Below are 22,018 nucleotides of genomic sequence, written 5' to 3' on the forward strand. Positions count from 1 at the left end.
ATTTGATGCCACAAATTTTATCAACATCAAATCAACAAGACTACTGAACACGAACGAGAGATGATTTAAAGGGGTGGGAGGGGATGATAATCTGCTGTAATATGACCAGTAAGAGCAACTCTGACATCAGAGGATAGATCAGAAAGACTCTAATAGGGAAGAAGACATTCTGACCATTTCAAAATGGTTCAATATCTGAAGGAGGAGAAAATAGTTCAATGTAAGAGAAGATAGGGCTGGAGAAGAAATACGAAAGGATCAGTGTGTCCGTGAAAGTCAAACTCTATCACGATGCTATTTAAAGTTAGCTACACTGTGAAGACACTGTACACTGAACTTCACATATGGTATAGAATTCTTATAGTACATCTTTGAGGGAAACAGAATTGTTTCCATCTTAGTAACACGACCAAGGTCACTCTGCTAATAAATAGTAAATGCAGAATGCAAACCAGATCAGGCTAATTCTACACTCAGTTCAATCCTCAATGGGCTATTAGGAACCTTGGCTGGTTTATTATTAGAGATGGAAAATAAAGAAACCAAGGCTTTGAGTTTCTGGTTTAGGAATCTTAAACTTAGCTAGGGCAAATTCTTCAGAGTTTAAACCATTCAGAGACATTTTGGTAGAATGACTCAGAAGACAGTGGGATGTGGAGTCTAAAGCTTCAGAACCCACTACCACCGAAAGAATCGATCCCTACCCATAGCCAACCTATCCTTTGGGGAGCAGAGAGCCTCATCTTTTTCCAGCAGAGCATCTGGTAAGTTTAAACTGCTGACATTGCAGTAAGCAGTCCAATATCTACTCCACAGAGCCACCAAGGTTCCTTAGAACGGAGCTTAGAAAACAGATCTCTAATTTTGGGAGTTAGCAGTGTATGTATGAGGTGGCTGCTGAAACCACAGCAGTGCCTCTCAGGGAGACTAGGATGAAACAGGAAGGCATACCCTGTAAAACAGTGAACTAACTAAAGGGCCAGAGAAAGAGAAGCCCATAAAGTAGATGGATTGGGAGGTAAGAGAAAATCCAGGAGAGTGGTATCACAGAAGCCCAGCAGCAGAGTGTCACGTTAGAAGAGTGGTTAATAGTGCTGAACACTGCGGAGAAATCAAGCTACTGATCAAGACTCTAGCTGTACTCAGCAAGCAGAAAGCCACTGAGGACCTGTGAGGTAAGCTGTAGTTGCGTGGAGCGGATAGAGGCCAATCGTCAATGGGCTCAAGAAGGACTGGAAGATTTCGTTGTAGAAACTAGGAGATAAAACTAGTCTTTCAAGCTTAACTGTCAAGGGAAGGAAATAGAATTATGACTAAAGAAGGGTACAGTGCAGAGAAAGCACTGCCTTCCATGTGGAGGTAGAGCTGGGCAAGGGTGTGGTTTTGGTAGAATAAAGGAGCTATGAGCATGTTTACATGTTAAGGGAACAGTGCCAAACTACAGGAAGAGGTAGTCGATTTCGTCAGTAAACTAAATCATGGGGGAAAGTTCATAAAGAAACAGAAACAGGTAAGATGCAGGGTTCACTTGAGAGAGCTAACCTCTTACAAGAGAAAGGAAGCCACTTCCATGGAGGCAAAAAAGTCACACAGAAGCAGAGATCCTTGGAATAGGAAGCTAAAGGCTGAAGCCAATCCTTAAATATTATTTCCTCTTTGAGAAAAGAGCAGTGTTATCTGCTGAGAGGAGAAGGGCAGCAGCAACCCAGGCTTGCAGAGACTGAGGAAGGTCGTAGATTGCTGTTATAGGAAATGAGAAAGTACAGAAAGCCATGATGAAGCAGAACAAGCATCATTAAGGTAACAATGGATGTCAGATACCATGAAAGAGTCAGGTTTTCAAACTGCAGACCTGTATAAACTTTATCAGGGTGGAGTAACCCCAGTACAGAGAACATCAATCTGCTCACTCATGACCAATAGGTTGATCCCAACTCATAGAACCCCTCGTAAGACAAAGTGGGTTTCTGAGACTGTAAGTTCTTATGGGAGTAGAAAGCCTCGTCTTTCTCCTGTGAAGTTGACTGGTCGTTGGAACGGCTGACCTTGTGGTTAGCCGTCCAACATATAACCCACCACACCACCGGAACTCAAGTAGTAAAAGGAAAATCCAAGCCCAGAAGAAAGACCACACCATTATTCTGTTTCAGGGCAAGTATGGTAGCTGGACATGGAACAGGGGAGTAGGGGAGTACTGGGAAAAGATAAGTGATAGGAAATGCAATCAAGGCTGGATATGGGGGGGAAAGTAGCAACAGAAATGGGCTGATGGGATGGGGAGGGAAGGGAGGAACCCAGGAACTGGAGGTCTCAGTTAAGTAAAAAGAGTAGCATGACTGAAGGAACTAGAAGGAGCTAAGAACCAGTTGCTATTTGAATCAACGCCAATTCATGGTGACCCCATGTGTGGCAACAGTACAACTGTGTTCCACAGGACTTGTCAGAAGTAGATCAACAAGCCTTTCTTCCAAGGTGTCTCTAAGTGAATTTCGAGCTCCAACTCTGGTTACCAGGTGAGCACTTAAGCACTTGCACCACCCAGGGATTCTAGAAGGATGTAAGAGGTTGTTATCAAAGAACAGTGATGGTGATGGGGTGTTAGCAGATGACATTGAGGATAATGGGCTAAGAATGGCCTGGCAACACAGCTCAGGCCTCAAAAGCAAAGGCATTTTATCTATGACAGCAGAAAAGCAGTGGCTTAGAATGGCACGAGGAAATGAAGAAAATAGTTTCACTCTTATCTTGAGGGCCTGAGGTGTGGGGAAAATGAACCACCTCTACTGGAGAAGACCACATTATCCATGGAGGAGAGGTCAGGCAAAAAAAAAAAAGATGCCCACATTCCTTGGCTCATGTTCCTCTTCCATCTTCAAAGCCAGCAATGGCTGGTTAAATCTTTCTCATGTTGCATCACTCTGAAACTGACTCTTGTCTTGTAAGGACCCTAATCATTCTATTACAGAGCACTGACACAAGTGGTGAACACCTGCTTGCTAACCAAAAAGTTATCAGTCCGAACACTACAGGAGAGAGCTGTGGCAGTCTGCTCCCAACCCTAGTCTGCTCCATCCTACTTGGTCACTACGAGTTGGAAACAACTCAGTGGCAGCAGGCTTGACTTTTGATTTTAGAGAGAGGCTGGGGAGAGAGTAAGCCATTCTATGGCCATTGGTTTTCTGGCCCAGTTATAGGAGGACATATGAAAGTAGTGAATTTCCTTGTTGACTATTACTTACTGCGTGAAGTCTTTCCACAAGTTTTTGATCACCAAGGCAATTTTTAGTGTCAAACCAAGAATCAAACTCCTGTGGGGGGAGGAAGATGGAAATTCTACAATAAGTGCACAGGTTGGTTTATTGAGATGCACCATTGAGAGCTATACATTTTGTACCATTTTAAGGGAATTTTTTTAACATTAGTAATTGTGATGGCCAACATTAGTTACTTTCGAAAATAGATAAACTATCACATCAGGTAGCAAATGTTTTCACCCCATTCACTGGAATTTCATCAGTAATTTTTTTTCTTAGAAGGCATGATTAGAGTTTCCCATACTATGACAGCATTCAATCCAATTCAGGAAAATAGAAGAGTATACAATGGAAGACATACAATGTGAATGAAAACATTGCCCTCACTAGATAATAAAAACAAGCAAAAGGCCAGATAAGGTATATAAGTTAATATAGATAGCTGAATTTGGCATTTTTATTGCCAATCAATACACATAATGGGGAAATCAAGCATCAGAATCCTTGAATCCTTCTATTCAGTTGGCTTCCCTAGCACAACCTTTAATGCTACGAGTGATATAAATCCAAGCCCTTTTGTTTTGTCAATCACAGACCACGAACCCATTCTAATGTCTGCAATCATCCAAGATCGCTCTCAAGATATTTAATCTACCTGCCAAACTCGTGTTCAGTAATGTTTCAAATCTTTCCATTAAGTAGTTTAAAAAAGTGTTGAATGCACTATTCTGAGCACTCTCTCACCTCATAAATCGTGATTAACAACGGCTGCAAGTAAAGCTTAACACACTGGTTAATCCCAAAGGGGGAAAAAAGTGAGTTCTCTGAATAGCTGTATTTTTTCAATTCTGTACTAAAGAACTCTTTCCAGAGCAAAACAAAACCTACAAACACCCAATAAAGTTTTTATCTGCCATCTATGCTTTAAAATCAAATGCCTGTGAACGTAAGCAAAAGACATGTCTAACGTCTAACTTCAACTTACATCTGCTGAATGAAAAACTTCAGGCAATAAGAAGTTGAGCAACGCCCAGAGTTCATGCAGGTTATTCTGCAGAGGTGTCCCCGTTAGGAGCAAACGGTTGGTCGATTTGAACTCACGCACAATCTCTGAGAGCTAAGGGGGAAACGGAACTATGAACATCGCCTTAGTATTAGGAATGTTCTACGTTCGGTACTACTTTTGCCAACCAACTCCCCCCACCCTCCCCGAATTTAACAAAGAACTTTAACATGGAAAAATTCCCAATTCACGTGACTGCTGCAGTGAAACACAACTGAGCAAAAGACTCGAGGCATTTCTACAAAGAACACAGATCAGTTTCATACCTCAGACTCCACCCCACCCCACCCCCGCCAGAATCCTCCCATCTTATTTCAAAAAAGGTAGTCTCTCCAATTTAAGGCAATAGGAAACAGTCCAAGCCTCCTCCACGGAGTACAGGCTAGTCACTTTATACAGTGATATTCCCTTCTCCCCACCACGTTCATCAGTTACGTGGCTCGCCAAGTGCTAACCTGGCCTAGCCACGATTCTTAAGCCCCCATGTTGAGTCCATTTTCCTCAGTAGCTTACTTTAACTTCTGAGAAACCAGACCAGAAAAATTAAAGATATAAAAACAATTGTAACATATACCAGTCATCTTATTGATAAAAATGCATTTGCATAATGCTCTTAAACCAACAATTAGTCTGCTAATATGTGTCCTCTTATCAGTTATTAGTTCCAATTTTAAATTAGAATGATTCACCTGGTGGTTTTGCTACAGTTCTGTCCCTGTTTCTCCCAAAGTAGCCCAGTAATACAAAGAGAGGTTACCATAATAATAGAAGCTTTTCTACTGTTGATGGAATTGAATGGCAAGAAATGTTGATATTTTTCAATGTTTTTTTGGTCTGCTTTTAAGATCATTTTGGGGGGGTTCTTACAACTCTGGTTATAATCCATCTATCAATTGCATGAGACATATTAGTACATATATTACCATTGTTTATTTTCTAGACATTTACTTTCTATTGAGCCCTTGAGATCAGATTTTTCCCCTCCCCCCCTAAAAAATATTTTTCAATGTTAATACCGAACTCTAATTCATACAAATCAGATAATTTCACCAGGAAATTATTTTTTCTAATCCACGTGAACACACCAAAGTAGCCCCTCAATAAAAAAACACATCAGTGCAAATGAATTTATACACCAAATATTTGCAATGCCAGTGACATATTGTGGCATAAAAGAGTTAGGCTATAACAAGCGGCATAGCAAATGAGCACCTCGCTTTCTTTACCTGCACAACTGCACTCCATGTTGACTTGTTTTGTATTCAATAAGTTCGATTTTAAAGCTACTTTAAAAACAGACTTGCATTCTCATTTCACAAATATAATCATGATCACCCCTCATTTTTTTTTAAATACAGAGACCTGAAGGCATGTACTGGCAGTTCAAAGAACACTATAATAGAGATATCAAGGACGGGCTTACCTTGGATTTTTCATTCTTTATTCTGTGAGCTTCATCAATGACTAGGTATCGCCAATGAAACTTTTTGAAGACAGATTTTTCTTTAATTACCATCTCATAAGAAGTAACACAAACCTCCCACTCTCCTGGCATCATTTCATCACGAATAAAAGCCGCCTAATTCAAAATAAAGTTTCTTATGTTAGAAGAGGTTGACAAGGAGATCATGGACTGGTCAAGCAACTATTAAGAGTTGTAAGAGACTCGAGAAGCATCATTTAATCTCATCTTCCTAGCATGTCACAATGGGTCAAAAGGACATAGGCCAAATAACTTTTCTGAATTACCAATACCACAGTTTCAACAATTAGAAAGTACTTAGCATACCTGAATGATTGCAACTTTCAGAAATCTCTTATATGGCCCTTCTCTTCCTAGCAGGGCTGAGTCACAAATACCTTGTTAAAGGGTCAGGAATGGTTTTGTGAGGTTTCTGGTGTTATTAAAAAACCAAACTCAGTCTCTCTTTCTTCCAGCCTCTGGCACTCTAAGAGCAGCAGGTGTCAGTACGGACCTGGCCAAGTCTAAGAACCACCCCACGCACCACCAATTCAGAAACTGGCACAGAAATGTCATCAAGAAGCCCCATCACCATGACATGAATCTCTTAAGGGGGACCCCAAGTTCCTGAGGAACACGCGCTTTGCCAAGAAGCACAAGAAGGGCCTGAAGAAAATGCAGGTCAACAATGCTAAGACCATGGATGCTTGTACTGAGGCTAGCAAGGCTCTTGTGAAGCCCAAGGAGGTCAAGGCTAAGATCCCAATGGGTGTCAACCACAAGCTCAGTTGACTGGCCTACAATGCCCATCCCAAGCCAGCTTGGGCATGTATTGCCAAAGGTCTGAGGCTCTGCTGACCCAAGGCCAAGGCCAAGGCACAAAGCAAGGCTGATGCTCCGGCCAAGGACCAGGCCCCAGCTCAAGCTCCCAAAGATGCCTGGGCTCCTACACAGTAGAATTCTCTGTCTGAGGATTAGAAGGACTGATGTTAACCTGGGGCTGCCATCTGCGGGGAGCTGGTGTCATCCTGTGCTATTTACACAAATAAACCTAAGGCGGGCATTGTTAAACAAGCAAACAAACCCACTGCCATCTAGTCCATTTTGATTCATAGTGACCCTCCGGGACAGAGGAGAACTGCCCTTTTAGGTTTCTGAGGCTGTAAATCCTTACAGAAATAGAAAGTCTCATCTTTCTCCCTCTAGTGTTATTATGAGGCTACAAACACTACCAACCACAAGGTCAGTAGTTCAAATCCAACAGCTGAACAATGAGAGAAAGGTAAGGCTGACTTGTTCCCATAAAGATGTACAGTATCACAAATCCCATACAGCTTCACCCTAAGTCAGAATCAATTCAATTGTCGTGGTTTGAGACTACTTATTTAAATCAACATAGTACTATCTAGAACACTGGTTTTCAAACTTTTTTGACAATGCCTCATGGTAAAAATACATTTAATGCATTTTATATAGAACTGCCTTACAAAGCTATTGAGTCTGTAAATCTTTACTGGAGCAGAAGGCTTCATCTTTCTCCCAAGGAGTGGCAGGTGGGTTTGAACTGCTGACCATGAAGGTATGCAACCGTTGCATAAGCCAATACACTACTAGGGTTCCTTTATAATATCATTAAAATCCATTAATCAATGAAGTGTTTTGCAATTTTACTGAGGCATTATGAAAACATCAGCCTAGATAGTTTTTCTTCTGCTCACATGTTTAAGAAATAATTTTAGCAAAAGATCAATACTGTAGCAATGCAAATGAGGAATGGGATGACATTATATAGTGGCAGTCACCAAAAAGAGTTTTCAGTGACTAACTTGCTAATGAGAAATACCAGGTACAAGAGGAAGATAAATGACATAATTCATAGCGCTACCATTCTGTTGAGGCTATCTGAGCTACATAAAATGTTTACACTATGCTCTCCAGAGATAAAATCAAAACAAAGTTTAATGATATGCCTTCTGAACAGATTACAAACGTTGGTTATTTTTCATAATTTATTATGTTTAGGTTAAGGCTACTACAGACCTAAGGGAAAAAAAACAGGTGTAGCCTACTGGATGGACAAAATGGCTCATTTAAAAGACTAAGGTTGACAAACGCTTATGAATTACCGGAGAATGCATATGCCCAGACATGTATTTTTCTATTCAAAGACCAAACCTGACAGTAGTGACTGAGTACAAACTACAAACCAAGGGCTCTCTGTACATAGAGAAGGGGGAAGTTCCGTTGTGTGCATTGATGGACGGGTGCATGTGAACAAAGGCAAAGGTCAAAAAACGTAAGCAAACAGGTAAGCCAGTTAAAGGGACGTGCTTGGGGCTTCCAAATAACTCAAATGTTAAAGTCACCATAAGACAGTGTTAACAAAGCATTTTTTTAAAGGATCATTTAAAAGTGCAATTCAATAAATAAATAAATAAAATCCCCCCAAAAAGTGCAATTCAAAATTGGCTAGGTTAAAAAGCTAGTTAAAAAGTAAATGTAGGAAATTGGTTGAGTGGAAAACGAATTTGTTCTCTCAACTTTCATTCCAGCCACAATCATCATTTTTTTTTAAAAACTGCACATGAGACTTCATGATGAATTGTCTGTTATTAATAGGTAAAGCATCTACTTCATAGGAATGTTTCAAGAATTAATATACGCAAAACACCACAGAGCCTGGCATAGAGTAAGCACAACTTAAGTTACTGGTCATTAATATTTAACTTAAATGTCTTTTCTAGCAATCGCCTGTAACTTTAAACAACTGCAGAAAATAATTTTTAAATGCTTGAACTTATTGTGTACACTTACTCTTGTATCCTTGTCTCCAACAAAACAAATAACACGGAGCGATGGGAGCCACCGTTTGAATTCATCCATCCAGTTGTGTAAAGTAGATTTTGGAACCAAAACCAGGTGAGGTCCCAGAAGGTTTCGGTAGTGTTTCAGGTACCCAAGCAAAGCAATGGTCTGTAAAGTCTTACCAAGACCCTGTATGATCATCACAAAGGAGAAAACCGATCAATGTATTTCTGAATTTTCCTCAATGAAGCATTTTGTTAGTAACAACATCATAGCAGATCTTTACCATCTAGCTCACGCAGGGAATTAAGTTCCTACCAATGAGCAGTTGAAAGGCCGTTTTGAAAACATGTATAGCCATGCCAATTCAATACTTACTGCGGGCACGAAAACAAACTAAGAAAGACTGCAGCTAGAAAGGCGCTAACAAGGGTGTTTTTATTCGTAACAAAGCAAGCAATAGACTATATAATTTTACCTACTAGTAGCAAAATTAAGAAGTGTGAGAGTGTGTGCGTGCGTGTGTGTCTTTCACAAAGGCAGATTTCCTTTACAAACTGCTTAGATATCGGTCTTTGTGTCCCATTGTCCCCAATGATTCTAGCCCAGACATTAAATTTTTAGACTATGCGCCTCAAGGGGCTTGGAGCTCTGGACTTGCATCTCACACTCTTAAAAACCTAAGGAACCATAAGAAACAGGACTTTTCAGCCAGAAAGGATGTAAAAAAAAAAAGCTCACCAGCTCCAGTAAACCAACTTGATTTTGGTGAACAGTATAGTAGCCACCCAAAACCCAGAACCTAAGAAAAGAGAACTATGTACTAGGCTTTGGGGCTTAATCGCTATGAAACTTATAAAGGCTCTTTTATAAACCTAAGCCCAGAGCTATTTTTATTGGGTTTATCCTAGTTACTATCTTAATAAATGATCTATATTTTAAAATATATTAGGCACTGAGCACCCAAAATCTTAAAAGGGTCATAACTCTAAGTACTTTCGCCTCAAGGCGTCTTACAGAAATCATCTGAGCAGTGCAGAAAAACGAAATCACAAAGAATCTCAAGACTTAGATCTACTATACATCAAGCAATCCAAACAAATGGTGAAAGGGGGAGAATGTGGATACAATGAGGAAATTGTCCTGGGATTTTTATTTTTTATTACGGAACACTTATTTTTATAAAACCGCATCCTCGTTATGTAGAAGAGTATGTCTGAAGGTGCAGAAATCAGAATACCAAGTTATATACACATACACAACATGATCTCAACATCAATGCAGGCACATGGGAGCGGGGGAGGGGGGGGGAGAAGAAAAGGAAATACATACAAGGTAAACTGTTATTTCCAGGTAGCAGGGGTCTGTTTTTAATTTTATTCTTCTCCCAAATCGTCTACAATCCTTAAAAGTTTTATTTTAGTCCTAAAAATATATCTGGTATCAGCATAAATGCAACATGAAGAACCTTTATAGCCTTCCTGTTTAGACAGGCTGAGTCAAAAGGAGCTTGAAGCAAATTCACCCTGGGCCTTCTGTTGTCCAGGTAACAGGGCTCTTATCCCTCTGAGCTGACTATAGGCCCCAATCCAGAATATGCATAATTAGGAGGCACTACAGACCCGTGATTTAAAGGACACCCTGCCACATCCCTAGCAGTTGCTCAATCAGGGATGAATATCTATAGGGCTGACTGCCATGCTAGATGACACCGGGCATACATACGTCGTCATGTGATTCTTCTGGATGACAGTGACTGCAAATACGGTTCCAGAAACACAGAAATACAAAGGCTACTACTGGGTTATATGCACCGAGAGCTTCCCCTGTTCTCTTTTCAATCCTAGCCTACTCATTTGGTCTTAAAATATCTATCTAGAAAAGATAAAATAAATCCACCTAGGTCTTCATGTGCTATACCTTATTGGCAGAAGGTTTTATATGACCTTACGTTTTTGCTTCAATCATTTTATTTACATTATCCATGGTGCCCCATTTTGGTTCCCAATGCCTGCCTGGCCCTCTACTGTACCCCACATCAACGTGGCGCTTTACATTTTGTTGTTGTTCCTTATCCCAGCCAGTCCCTTTTCTGATTGTTCACAACTCCAGGTGTTACAGTCATACATGCATTCAGTCACTATTTGGTTTGTATACCCCCACCTCACTCCCAAAAGGATTTCAGGTGGCCAACAATGAAAATCTGTTTTGGGTGGCCCGCACCAAATAAATCAATGGTGACATGGAAATAAAAGAGGGGCTAAGACAAGTAAGAAAGACTCAAGGAGAAGGAATAGGAAAGTTCACAGTAGACAGACCTTTCTGGCTTACAAAGATGCTCCTTGGATTGGCATGCCATTTGGCTCTGAGCTTCCCAGAAGCCAAAAGGCAAAGGGAAGCAAATATAGAAGGGTTTGGGTAACATTTAAGGAAACATCAATAAAAGAATGGTGTGGCCTGTGAAATTACATGTTCTAAAGGTTCTTTTTTTAAAAAATTCTAGACATTACAAATGCATTTTTTCATTAGAGCCACTAAATAAAACAATTTCACCTCCAGGCATGAGGTGGGGTGGGGGGTTGAGGGGGCAAGGGGGGGGGTCAGCTCAGGCATTTCAAATGTACAGAAGAAATTGCCGAAAACTACAACGGTGTTTTTAGCTACAAACTTCTTACCATTTCATCTGCCAAAATACCATTGACTCCATTTTCATACAAAGAGATCAACCAGTTCAGTCCTCGAATCTGATAATCTCTTAGCGGGCCTCCTTTCACATCTAGGAAGGGAGGGGGTGAAAAGTCATGTATGTCTCATGCTCTTGTTAATTCAGTAAAGTTGTCCTAAAGTGAAATTATAAAGAAAGTCACCAAGGTAATGAGGTACTTACAAGAAGGTGACACTTCAAATCTCACGCACATACTGGATGTTTTCCTACTCTCTGACAGAAGCTCTTCATCCTCTTCTTGTTCGGTGCGCCTGTGGCGGTAGCTGAACAGAAAAAAAATACCTTCATATTCCATCCACACACCAAGCTGTCAATTAAGTCAGTATGGATTACCACTACGTTTGGGGGGAGGCAGGAGAGAAATGAGCTGTCTAGAATCTTACTTGGAATTTGGCCAAACCAGGCAACATTTTTTTTATTCCTTGGCTTCTAGGAAGGAAAAATGACTGTTGCTTCCAGGACAAAGTGACCGACAGCAAACAAACTTTTAAAAATATATATACAGTTGGACTAAGTGAGAGTAAAAGAATCATGAGTGGAAGGGAGAAGGAGGGGGAGAGGGAGAGGGAGGGGTAGATCAGTCCACATACTCTCCAGCAGAAAGTAAGCTCTGCTTTTCATCTTTCTTTATTCGAGGTCGTCCCAGCTTCATGTTCAGAGGCGATGTTGGAGATTTTTGTGCTGTGGGTTGAATGAAATGTGCAAAGAGTTCTGTCTGCCTCAGAAGAAACTCAAATCTCTTAGCTCGGTCTGTTTTCTAATTTCCAAAACAAAAAGTGAAAAGAGAAAAAATAATCAAAGAGTTACTCAAAGTTTGCTTACTGAACAAAAGCTTTTGTTAAATAAAGCCCTGGTGGCACTGTTAAGTCAATGTTGAACTGCTAACTGCAAGGCTGGTTCAAACCCAATAGCCGCTCCGTGGGAGAAAGGTGAAGTGCTCTGCTCCCAGGAAGGTGTGCAGCCCCAGAAACCCTACATAGAATTACTGAGTCGGAATAGACGCCATGGCAGTGGGTTTGTTTGGTGGGGTTTTTGTTTTAAAAGCACAGGCTTTGTCCTCAGCACAATTAACATGCTAACTCAGTGAGTTTTTTTTTAACAAACCTATGAGGTTGATATTAGGATCATCCCATTTTACCAAAGATAAAACAGGCACAGAGAGGGTAAGGAACTACCCCCAAGATCCCAGAGCTAGTAGGCCACAGAATTTTAAAGCAGCATGTTCAAACACTTTGAAGAGAAGCCATGATATCTGAGAGGCTTAGCAAATAGCCCATAAGAAGTATCCTTAGAGTCAGGGTCCAAAAGTAAAGCCTCTTTCCCAGTCATAACTCTTTGCTTTTCTCAAATAGTAACACTGAGCATCAAAAAGAACATGTCTGAAAACGAGAGCGTGTTACGTATGTACTCTAAACTCCGGAGAATGTGTAAGCTGCACCTAGAAATCATTAAAAGTATACAGTGCCATCTTTACTCAAATATTTTCAAGGTAATGACACAATAACATAATAAACATTTCTCTCTTCAATTAAAGAAATCTAGAAATTTATACTTTATGCTAACAGTAGGTGAAGCTTCTCCCTGAAGTGAGAATTTGGGGAAAAATCGCATGTGTGTGTGTGTGTGTTTGTAGCATATATTAATTACTGAAAATTCATATACATTACAATTTCTTAGAGAATTTTTAAAGACAGAAAAAAGAAATAATCCCATATTAAATATTAAACCATTAAAAAACAATTGATACTCGAGACAGCATGGACGAGTCCAATTAAAAAACTGACTGCCCCTAGCATAAGATTTTAACGTAAAGCGGGACAAAAGCAGGAGACCATTGATAAAACGCATATCCTGGCGAAATAGCCACATGGCAGCCAAAAACCATATACCCTAGCTTGTCGTGCATTCTTTCCAAAAATCAGGACTTTTTTAAACACTGCGGGACGCGGGACAAATTGCTAAAAATAATCCCCAAAGCAGGACGTCTGGTCACCTTACTCTAGCAACAAGTCAAAAGAATTTTTGTAGGGCTATTTTCTTTTTTAAAGATGATTTTATTGGGGACTCTTACAGCTCTTATAACAATCAATACAACAGTTGTATCAAGAAAAAACATGTTAAGACATAAAACTTATACCACACACCTGCAAAAAAGATTTTTTTTAACTAAAAATCTTAAAAGGTCAATAAATACGTGTCATTCTAGACAAAGGGGAGCGGGATGGGGGAGCGGGCGGTGCGAAAGAGGTTTTAACTCCAAGGAACTTTCTGGCCACAGGGTAGAAAACAGCAGGGGGCTTCAACAAGTTTGTGGAAACCAGGATATGACAAGTGAATGGAAATTTTCCACACTTGTTGCAACTCCCTTGTATTTGACTGCCAATGAAGGATGCATAATTAACAACAGCTTCCTCCTCCTACCTCCAAAGATATACAGCAGTGTTCATTGCCATAAATGCAAGAGCTAGACAAACATAATCAGCACAAGAGCTGGCAGGAGGCCAAACACTTTCCATGTTATATTATCTGCACTGGAATGTTGTTCTTAGAGTTGCTAAAACATTAACTGTCCACAAGGTTGTGGGTAGGTGGCATCCAGTCGATTCTGACTCACGGTGACCCCATGTGACAGATGAGCACTGCTCCATAGGGTTTCCTAGGTAACCATCTTTCTGGGGGCAGATTGCCACATCTTTCTCCCTCAATCACTCGATGGGTCCACACATCTAAGGTGGAAGTGAGCAACTGAATGTTTAATTCTTGCGCCCTCCTTGATGTCTACCTTAGAAGTGGTCTTACATATGAAGACAGAATTTTGTAGAAAAGATACTTCAGCTCTACTTAATGTTTAAATCTCCAAAAACCAAATTCGCTGCCCTCGAGTCCATGTAGACTCATAGCACCCCATTAGGAGAGGGTAGAACTGCCCCTGTGGAGTTCCGAGACTATAACTCTTTACAGGAGCAGAAAACCCCACCCTTCTCCCAAAGAGCACCTGGTGGTTTCAAACTGCTGACTTGTGGAGTTCTGCCCAATGCATGACTACTATGCCACCAAGGATCCTTGTTTTGTTTTCCTCCTGAGGTTTATGGTGCAGGAGAAAGGGAAACAAAAAGCAACAACAAGTAGCTCTAGCTCATCGGTAACCTCTTACTTTTAACTTGAGCTAATCCAGATCACTGGTTGGAAGGATCACAAGGCCTTAGAAATCTCATTAAAGTTAAAATGATTATTTTCATGACGACGATGTAAATAATTAAATGCAAAGCAGTATGTATGCATATAGAAGGCTGTCCTGCTTATGGAAGTAATGTTTTCATGTACTAGGCAAATTGTTTTCCCTCAAGAAAGTACAGTATACACTCATGTATAAGCCGAGATTTTCAGCACGTTTTATGCAGTTTTTGTGGTAAAATTAGGTGCCCGGCTAATATTCGGGTCGGCTTATGCTCAAGTATATATGCTACATAGACATATTGCATGTTTTATGAAGTATAATATTCAGTTACACATTCGCCGATACAGCGAATACCAAGAGAAAGCAAGCAGGCACCGAGCAGGACTGATAGTGCCACTGAGGTGACTGTTTTCGTTTATTGGAGGACATGTTGATGTTATTCTGACCCATAGTGGCCCTCTGTGCAACAGCACAGAACCTTGCCCACCCCTGCACCATCCTCACAATCCTTCTCATGTTTGACCCCATCCGATTTTGCAGTAAGCAGCAGAGAATCAAATGTCAGGCCTCGTTTCTAATTCCAACGATTCCCTATAGCTTTCCTGGTCCTTTTCTCTACTCGCCTAAAAAGGAAGAGATTCAGCAGTTAAACCAAAATCTATGATGATGTATTACAGTTCTTTTCTATTTCTCAAATCAACCAACACTCTAGTACAGTCTATATGCACGTGCTTGTTTGGTTTTTTGTTTGTTTAATCAAAACTTCTACCCAAGAGCATATTTACCATTTTCTCTTCATATTCTGGGTCCATTTCCTTTTCAGATTTAGACACGTTAGCCGCAAATTTGAGTTGAAATGGTGAAGCACTTTTCTATAAGTCCAAAGAAAATGAATCATCAAATTGCAAAGCAAGGTCTATAGAATTAAGGTTCTCAATTGAAGAAAAAAGTGATTAAGTAACAAACATGCGCCATGAATGGACCAATGCGAGCATGTCAAGAAACTAGACCTTGAATTAATTTAATTCTGAATGCCTGATGATCAATTAAAAAAGGGAAAAACAAATCATGAAAAAAGCAGAGAAATGACATTCATGAAAACAAACACCAAAAGGCAAACACTGAGCCGTTTCCTCGATTTCTGACTTTTAAAGTATAAGAGCATGTAATCATTAAGGAGGAGATCAGATATCTGGAATATGTTAATAGCATCAACCACAAGCCAAAGAATTCCAGGAAAGCAGGTATTAATTATCAGAAACCATTCTTGCTATAATGGGAACAGGCTAGACTGCTCAGAAGACTGTGGTTTTTCTTCCCAAAATGCTTTCTAAAATAGTTTTCTTCTTTTCATTAAGACATTTAAACTTCTTTTACTTAATACCATGTCACCAATCTATCTAAAATAATGTAGTAGTAAAGTTTCAAGTGGTATTCACGTTTATTTTCTCCAAAATTGGAAGTTTCGTTGCTTTCAACTATTTACACTGCACACATATTCTATGGAGGCAGTGTATCAGGGCACTTAGCTATGAAGAAAGATGAGGCTATCTGCTTCTGTAAAGATTTACAGCCCCCCCAAAAAAAGGATTTACAGCCATGGTCATTAGGAATCAGAATCAACTCCATAACAGTGTGTTTGGTTAACTATTAACCTTCGAGTTCTACAAAGCTGCAATTTCCTGAATACGAACATTAATCAAGTACTTTAAAAACTGAAATTCTTCCATGTGGGCTTTGTTGCTTCTGAGCTAGATGGCTGCTTGTTTACCTTCAATCCTTTAAACCTCAGACGCTATGTCTTTTGATAGCCGGGCACCATCAGCTTTCTTCACCACATTTGCTTATGAACCCACTTTGTCTTCAGTGGTTGTGTTGGGAAGGTGAGCATCACAGAATGCCAATTTAATAGTAGAAAGTATTCTTGCATTGAGGGAATACTTGAGTGGAGGCCCAATGTCCTTCTGCTACCTTAATACTAAGCCTACAAATATATGCTCATAGATCTATTTCCCCATTCTCATATATAAATATATTTCCATATGTACATGTCTTTATCTAGACCCCCATAAATGCTCTTTGCCTCCCAGCTCTTTCCTCTATTTCCTTTGACTTTCCTCCTGCCCCACCAGCATGCTCAGTCCCCACCAGGGTTTCAGCAATTCCTCTTGGTTACATTAACCTTGATCATGCCCTACCAGGCCTCCCACATCCTCCTCACCACCAATTCGGATTACTTGTTGTTCCCTTGTCCCTGGGTTTGTTAACACCACTACCTTTCCCCCCACCTCCTCCTCTCCCATGTCTCTCCGGAACTGTCGGACCCAGTGTTTTCTCCTCCAGATTGTTCATCCAGCCTATCTTATTTAGACAGACTTGCGGAGATAATAACATGCACAAAAACAAGACAGAGCAAAACCAAGCAACAATATACAACAAAACAACAACAAACCAATGGCAAAAAAAACACAACAAGAAAGAAAAGTTTGTAGATAATTCAAGGATTGTTTTTTGGCTTTTAGGAGTGTTTTCCAGTCCAGTCTGTTGGGTCACCATGCCCTGGCCCCAAAGTCCACCTTCAGCATTCCCTGGGGACCTCGCCGTTCCATTCCCTTGTTGTTCTGTTGCACCCCCTTAGTGTTTTGCCTCGGTGTGGCGGGATCAGATCGGGTGCACACTGTCTCTGGTGTTGTCCCCTGTAGGGCTATGGGTCAGTGAGGGGCGTCATGTATCATAGTGGGGTCGGCCATGTGGTCCTCTCTGTGGACTGGCTGCTCTAATTGGGAAGCACACCAGCCTGCGTGATCACGGGGTGCCGATGAATCATTTATCAGGCATCAAAGAACAAAAAATCATTTCATTGTGTGCTAACCTCTATGATACGATCGCTTCAGACAAATGGGTGCATAAGCAAATGTGGCGATGAAAAGCTGATGGTGCCCGGCTATCAAAAGATATAGCGTCTGGGGTCTTAAAGACTTGAAGGTAAACAAGTGGCCATCTAGCTCAGAAGCAACAAAGCCCACATGGAAGAAGCATACCAGGGGTGCGATCACTAGATGTCGAAGGGATCAAGTATCAGGCATCATCAGAACAAAAAATCTTACCATAGTGAATGAGGGGGGTAGTACGGAGTGGAAACCCAAAGCACATTTGTAGGCCACTGGACATCCCCTTACAGAAGGGTTTCGGGGAAATGAGCCAGTTAGGGTGCGATATAGCAACGATGAAAACTACAACTTTCCTCAAGTTCCTAAATACCCCCCCCCCCCACTATCATGATCCCAATTCTACCTTGCAAGTCTGGGTAGACCAGAGGATGCACACTGGTACAGATAGGAACTGGAAACACAGGGAATCTAGGGTGGATGGTCCCTTCAGGACCAGTGGTGTGAGTGGCGATACTGGGAGGGTAGAGCGAGGGTGGGTTGGAAAAGGGGAACAGATTACAAGGACCTACATGTGACCTCCTCCCTGGGGGACGGACAACAGAAAAGTGGGTGAAGGAAGACGTCAGACAGGGCAAGATATGACGAAATAATAATTCATAAATGATCAAGGGTTCATGAGGAAGGGGGAGTGGGGAGGGAGGGGGAAAAATGAGGAGCTGATGCCAGGGGCTCAGGTGGAGAGCAAATGTTTTGAGAATGATGAGGGCAATGAATGTACAAATGTGCTTTACAGAAATGATGTATGTACGGATTTTGATTAGAGTTGTATGAGCCCCTAATAAAATGATTAAAAATTTTAAAAAACTGAAATTCTCTGAAAGGTAGTACAAGCATACTACCCTTTGTCAAGTCTATACATACATGTATTCTAACAGAATATGCCCCCTTCCCTGTAAGAAATCAAGAAATACAATACTTAAAACAGGAATCTGCTCATCATGACCAGAGATCAGAGGATTTCCATTTTTGACAGACTTGGCGCAAGTCTAAGGACAACCACGTCGGTGAAAATGATTTCAATTGTATATGGCTTTTGTCAACCAGTTCCTGCAAACGTAGGTCAAAACTCCACCACAGAATGTGACCTGTAGCATAAGAAAAACATGGTTCCAAGCACTTGATAAATATCTCCTGAAACATTTATTAAAATGTCTATTCTGAGGAAATCCAAACTAAGAGAGTGGGACTTGACCCTGGGCAGGAGCTGACTGTGGCGTGCTTATCAGATAGCATTTTGTTCCTCTAAGTCAAATAATAACCATTTTGATTTATAGCATCTCATATCTGGGATGTTTTCGATGTGATCCTAGATGAATGGATGAGAACATTGCTAACAATCTTCAAACCTCCATTTTCAAGCTGCCATGTGTGTGAGGGAGGCTGCAAAAAGTTTGTGGGAAAATTCCATTACCTTTAAGTGCCTTTTTCCCATGAACTGTTTGAAGACCCTTGCACAATAAATCCTATTCTATGTTCAAAGCAACAAGAAAAAATTGGTTAACAAAATGCACTCCTTTATCTTTCCTTAAAAAGTTGTAAAAAGTTGGGTTTTCCAGTTTCCCGACAGTGGTCATGATTTTGGGTCATATACATGAGTCTCTTTCTATTCGTGGGGAAGGAAACGTCACCAACAGAAAAGTAAAGCTTCTGTCTTAGGGGGGAAAATGTACTCACTATATTTTTTGCTTACCTTGAAGGAGAATACCATACCATTTTAACTGTATGCTAATGAAAAATGCCCAAATCTTGTGCCGTGCTATTCAAAGCTGTGGGCAATTTACTTAGTAATGGCACTATCTCCCAAACAACAAATATCAACATAGCGACTCTCTAACTCTTTGTATATACATACATGTTTGTTAAAAACACATTTCTTCTCCAATAACAAAAGATATAGGCAACTAAGATATGCTAATGCATTTCACATGAATTTTATCATCTGGTATTCTAGATGTCTTGAAGACACACTCAAAGGCCATCAAAATGCGTCTTAAAGACCATGGCCTTTTTCTTAATCTTTTCATTACCAGAAAGACCATCTCCAATTTCCTCAGTGTTGGGTTAGCCAATTATACCACGTGAGTCTCCAAAACAAGAAAAAACACTCGCACATCAACAATCAACCTACTGAATCGCATTTATGACATTCATCACCAACATGCTTTGAGTCAGAGCCTATTTTGCTTGATAAGCAGTGAAACCTGTGAGAACCAGAACTCCACGCGGCTGCCAAGTTCTTCGGGGACTCCCACTTTTGCCAGGGTCTATCTTGCCCTTTTGTCATCACTCGTTTAGAGGGAAATGTAGGCATCTTCCTTCTCTGCCAGGTTTCCACCATACACCGGTACTGGCTTTTACAGGTTTTATTGTACTATTCTAGTAATATGGAATGATGTGAACTTCACACATCACTGAGAAGGAAAAACTGTTAGCTGGCACGGCAAAGAGAACAAAGTCCCGTCAACAGCAAGAAATGCAGGATGCCTGTTTTGTGTTTTACTGCAACAGCATTCCATCTCCTTGCTGTCCGGTGTCATCATCTCTTTATCACTTGTAGTTTCCCGTTTGACAGAGGTTTCTAGTGAGGTGGTTAGATTAGGTCCTTTACCATCAACTAAGAAGGTCCTTCTGGGGGCAGCAGTTTGAGTTGTTTGAAAAAACTGCTAGCCTGACTCTTGAGGAAGAACACCAAAAAGTTATTTTGGAAAATCAACACAAAACTGGAGCCACCTCAGAAGTAATTATTTAAGTCAAGGGGAAACAGCCTCCTAGACTTCAAATGCCTTTATATTGCTGGCAGACACAAGCATTGACAGAAGCCAATTCCCAGCCAGCAGGTCGCTTCCGACTCACGCAACCGTACTGGACGGAGTAGAGCAGCACCTATGAGTTTCCAAGACTGTGACTCTTGACAGGTTGTAGAAAGCCTCTCCCACCCTGGAAGCAGCTAGTGGTTTTAAATTGCTGACCTGGTGGATAGCAGCCCAAGGCATAACCCACAAAGCCACCAGCGCCTCCCCCCTCCTACAAATCATTGGTGGTCACAGGAAAAGGTGGACCTGTCCTTTCAGAGTGAAAGGAGTGTGCAATACATTCGGATTCTCGAGGAACATTAATTTTTTCTTAAGTGACAAAAGTAGTAAGCTTCAATTATCCAGAGTGGCCCCCACCTTGTATCCGTGGCTGTCCATGCTGAGGAGGGGAAAGTAGTTTCTGCTGAGGCAATAGAATTTAGGCATCTATGTATCAACCCAGTGTTTGGTTTGTTTTTAAGTTTCTTTTGTTCGCCCTCGTCTAGGTCTTTTATTGATTTCTGGTCTTTTGGGGTTTGTTTTGCCTCTCACAAATCCAAAAAAGGTACACAACTTGGAAAATCCGAAGACCTAAACCACTAGGGGAAAGCAAGCTTTGCACTTGACATTTGCACATTCTGGTCGAGAAAAACCCTTTTAAAATCTCTCTCTCACACACACACACACACAATTCCCAACGTTTGATTTATACTGATGCTTGGTATTTGGCCCAGCTTTAATCATCAATATTGTCTTACGGTCCAAGTATCTAGATGCTAGCATGCACGTGTTCCCCAGGATGTTCACTCAGCACCACAATCGTCTTGCTCTTTAGTCAACCTTGCCAGAGTAAAATACCGTATGTCACTTAAGAAACTGCTGAATTGAAAATCAGTCTTAATTCAAGGCAAAGGGGTGTTCATCACCCTCAAAAGCTTTTAATTTAGTATAGTATCATATTCAGACAAAGCCACTTGAGATCGCTAAAGCATAATTTTAATCACCTACCATTTTAAAAATTGTGATCTAGACATACTCACAAACCAAGGGGGAAAAGCCACCTGTAAACGATTCATTTATTGCACATCGCAAAATCCACATATCACATTGCACTTTGGGGGGTTTGTTTTGTTTTTTCCTTTAAACCTCAACGTTTCAGCGCTGTTTCCTAGTTTTATTTGCCTGGCTTGGTTCCCCAGGAAATCTGTGTTGTGGAGCTAGGACATATTTTCTTGATGGGTCTTTTTAATAGGTGTCAAGTGCCTTACATGCAGTCAGTCCCTTACGCACGTTATCAGAAGCTTATCTTGGCGACGCTTTATTTATAAATAAATAAATAGACATTAAAAAAAGGATAAAACCTGCATGTGTCCAGGAGCCAGCAGCGCGCACTGGAGAGGGAGGTGGAAGCCTGGGAAGCTTGGAGCTGGACAGGGGACCATTTGGGTGGCCCTGGAGTGAAACACTATACCTTCGGGGGCGGGGCGGACAAGAGTGAGGGGGGGGTGCAGATGCTGAAAATGTTCCTAAGTCAAAGTCCTCCGCTTCCATGGTTGAGGATTAGGGGACACCCCGCGGGGCGCTCGCCTTCTCGGGGTGACACCCCTACCCCCCCCCCACTTCAGCAGGCAGGGACAGAAAGAACAAGGGACCCTTTTCTGTTTCTGCCATCCACAAGGCCGACATTGCCAAGCTAAGAAAGACATGTCTTCCCGTCCTCCTGCCGCCCCCAGCCCCCACCCGGACCACCAGCACCTCGAAACGTGAAGGGAAAAAGCCCAGCACCCG

The 22,018-nt window shown here is 41.2% G+C and overlaps 1 protein-coding gene across 7 annotated transcripts in view; it reads right to left on the bottom strand.

Moving 5' to 3' along the window:
* Positions 1–22,018, bottom strand: part of SMARCA1 (SWI/SNF related, matrix associated, actin dependent regulator of chromatin, subfamily a, member 1) — a 117,553-nt gene that overhangs the window by 94,425 nt on the left and 1,110 nt on the right. For all 7 annotated transcript variants that reach the window (XM_045295853.1, XM_045295849.1, XM_045295848.1 and 4 more), the window contains 8 exons: positions 15,273–15,359; positions 11,900–12,066; positions 11,472–11,572; positions 11,260–11,360; positions 8,594–8,773; positions 5,741–5,896; positions 4,240–4,371; positions 3,240–3,308 (listed from right to left, as the gene is read on the bottom strand). In XM_045295853.1, coding sequence (XP_045151788.1) covers positions 3,240–3,308; positions 4,240–4,371; positions 5,741–5,896; positions 8,594–8,773; positions 11,260–11,360; positions 11,472–11,572; positions 11,900–12,066; positions 15,273–15,299 — 933 coding nt within the window. In that variant the 5' untranslated portion in view covers positions 15,300–15,359. Of the gene's footprint in view, positions 1–3,239; positions 3,309–4,239; positions 4,372–5,740; positions 5,897–8,593; positions 8,774–11,259; positions 11,361–11,471; positions 11,573–11,899; positions 12,067–15,272; positions 15,360–22,018 lie in introns of those variants that run through there.

This window comes from Echinops telfairi, unplaced genomic scaffold (genome assembly GCF_000313985.2).
Source record: "Echinops telfairi isolate 266 unplaced genomic scaffold, ASM31398v2 ScPeMD7_6080;HRSCAF=6971, whole genome shotgun sequence".
Lineage (NCBI taxonomy): Eukaryota > Metazoa > Chordata > Mammalia > Afrosoricida > Tenrecidae > Echinops > Echinops telfairi.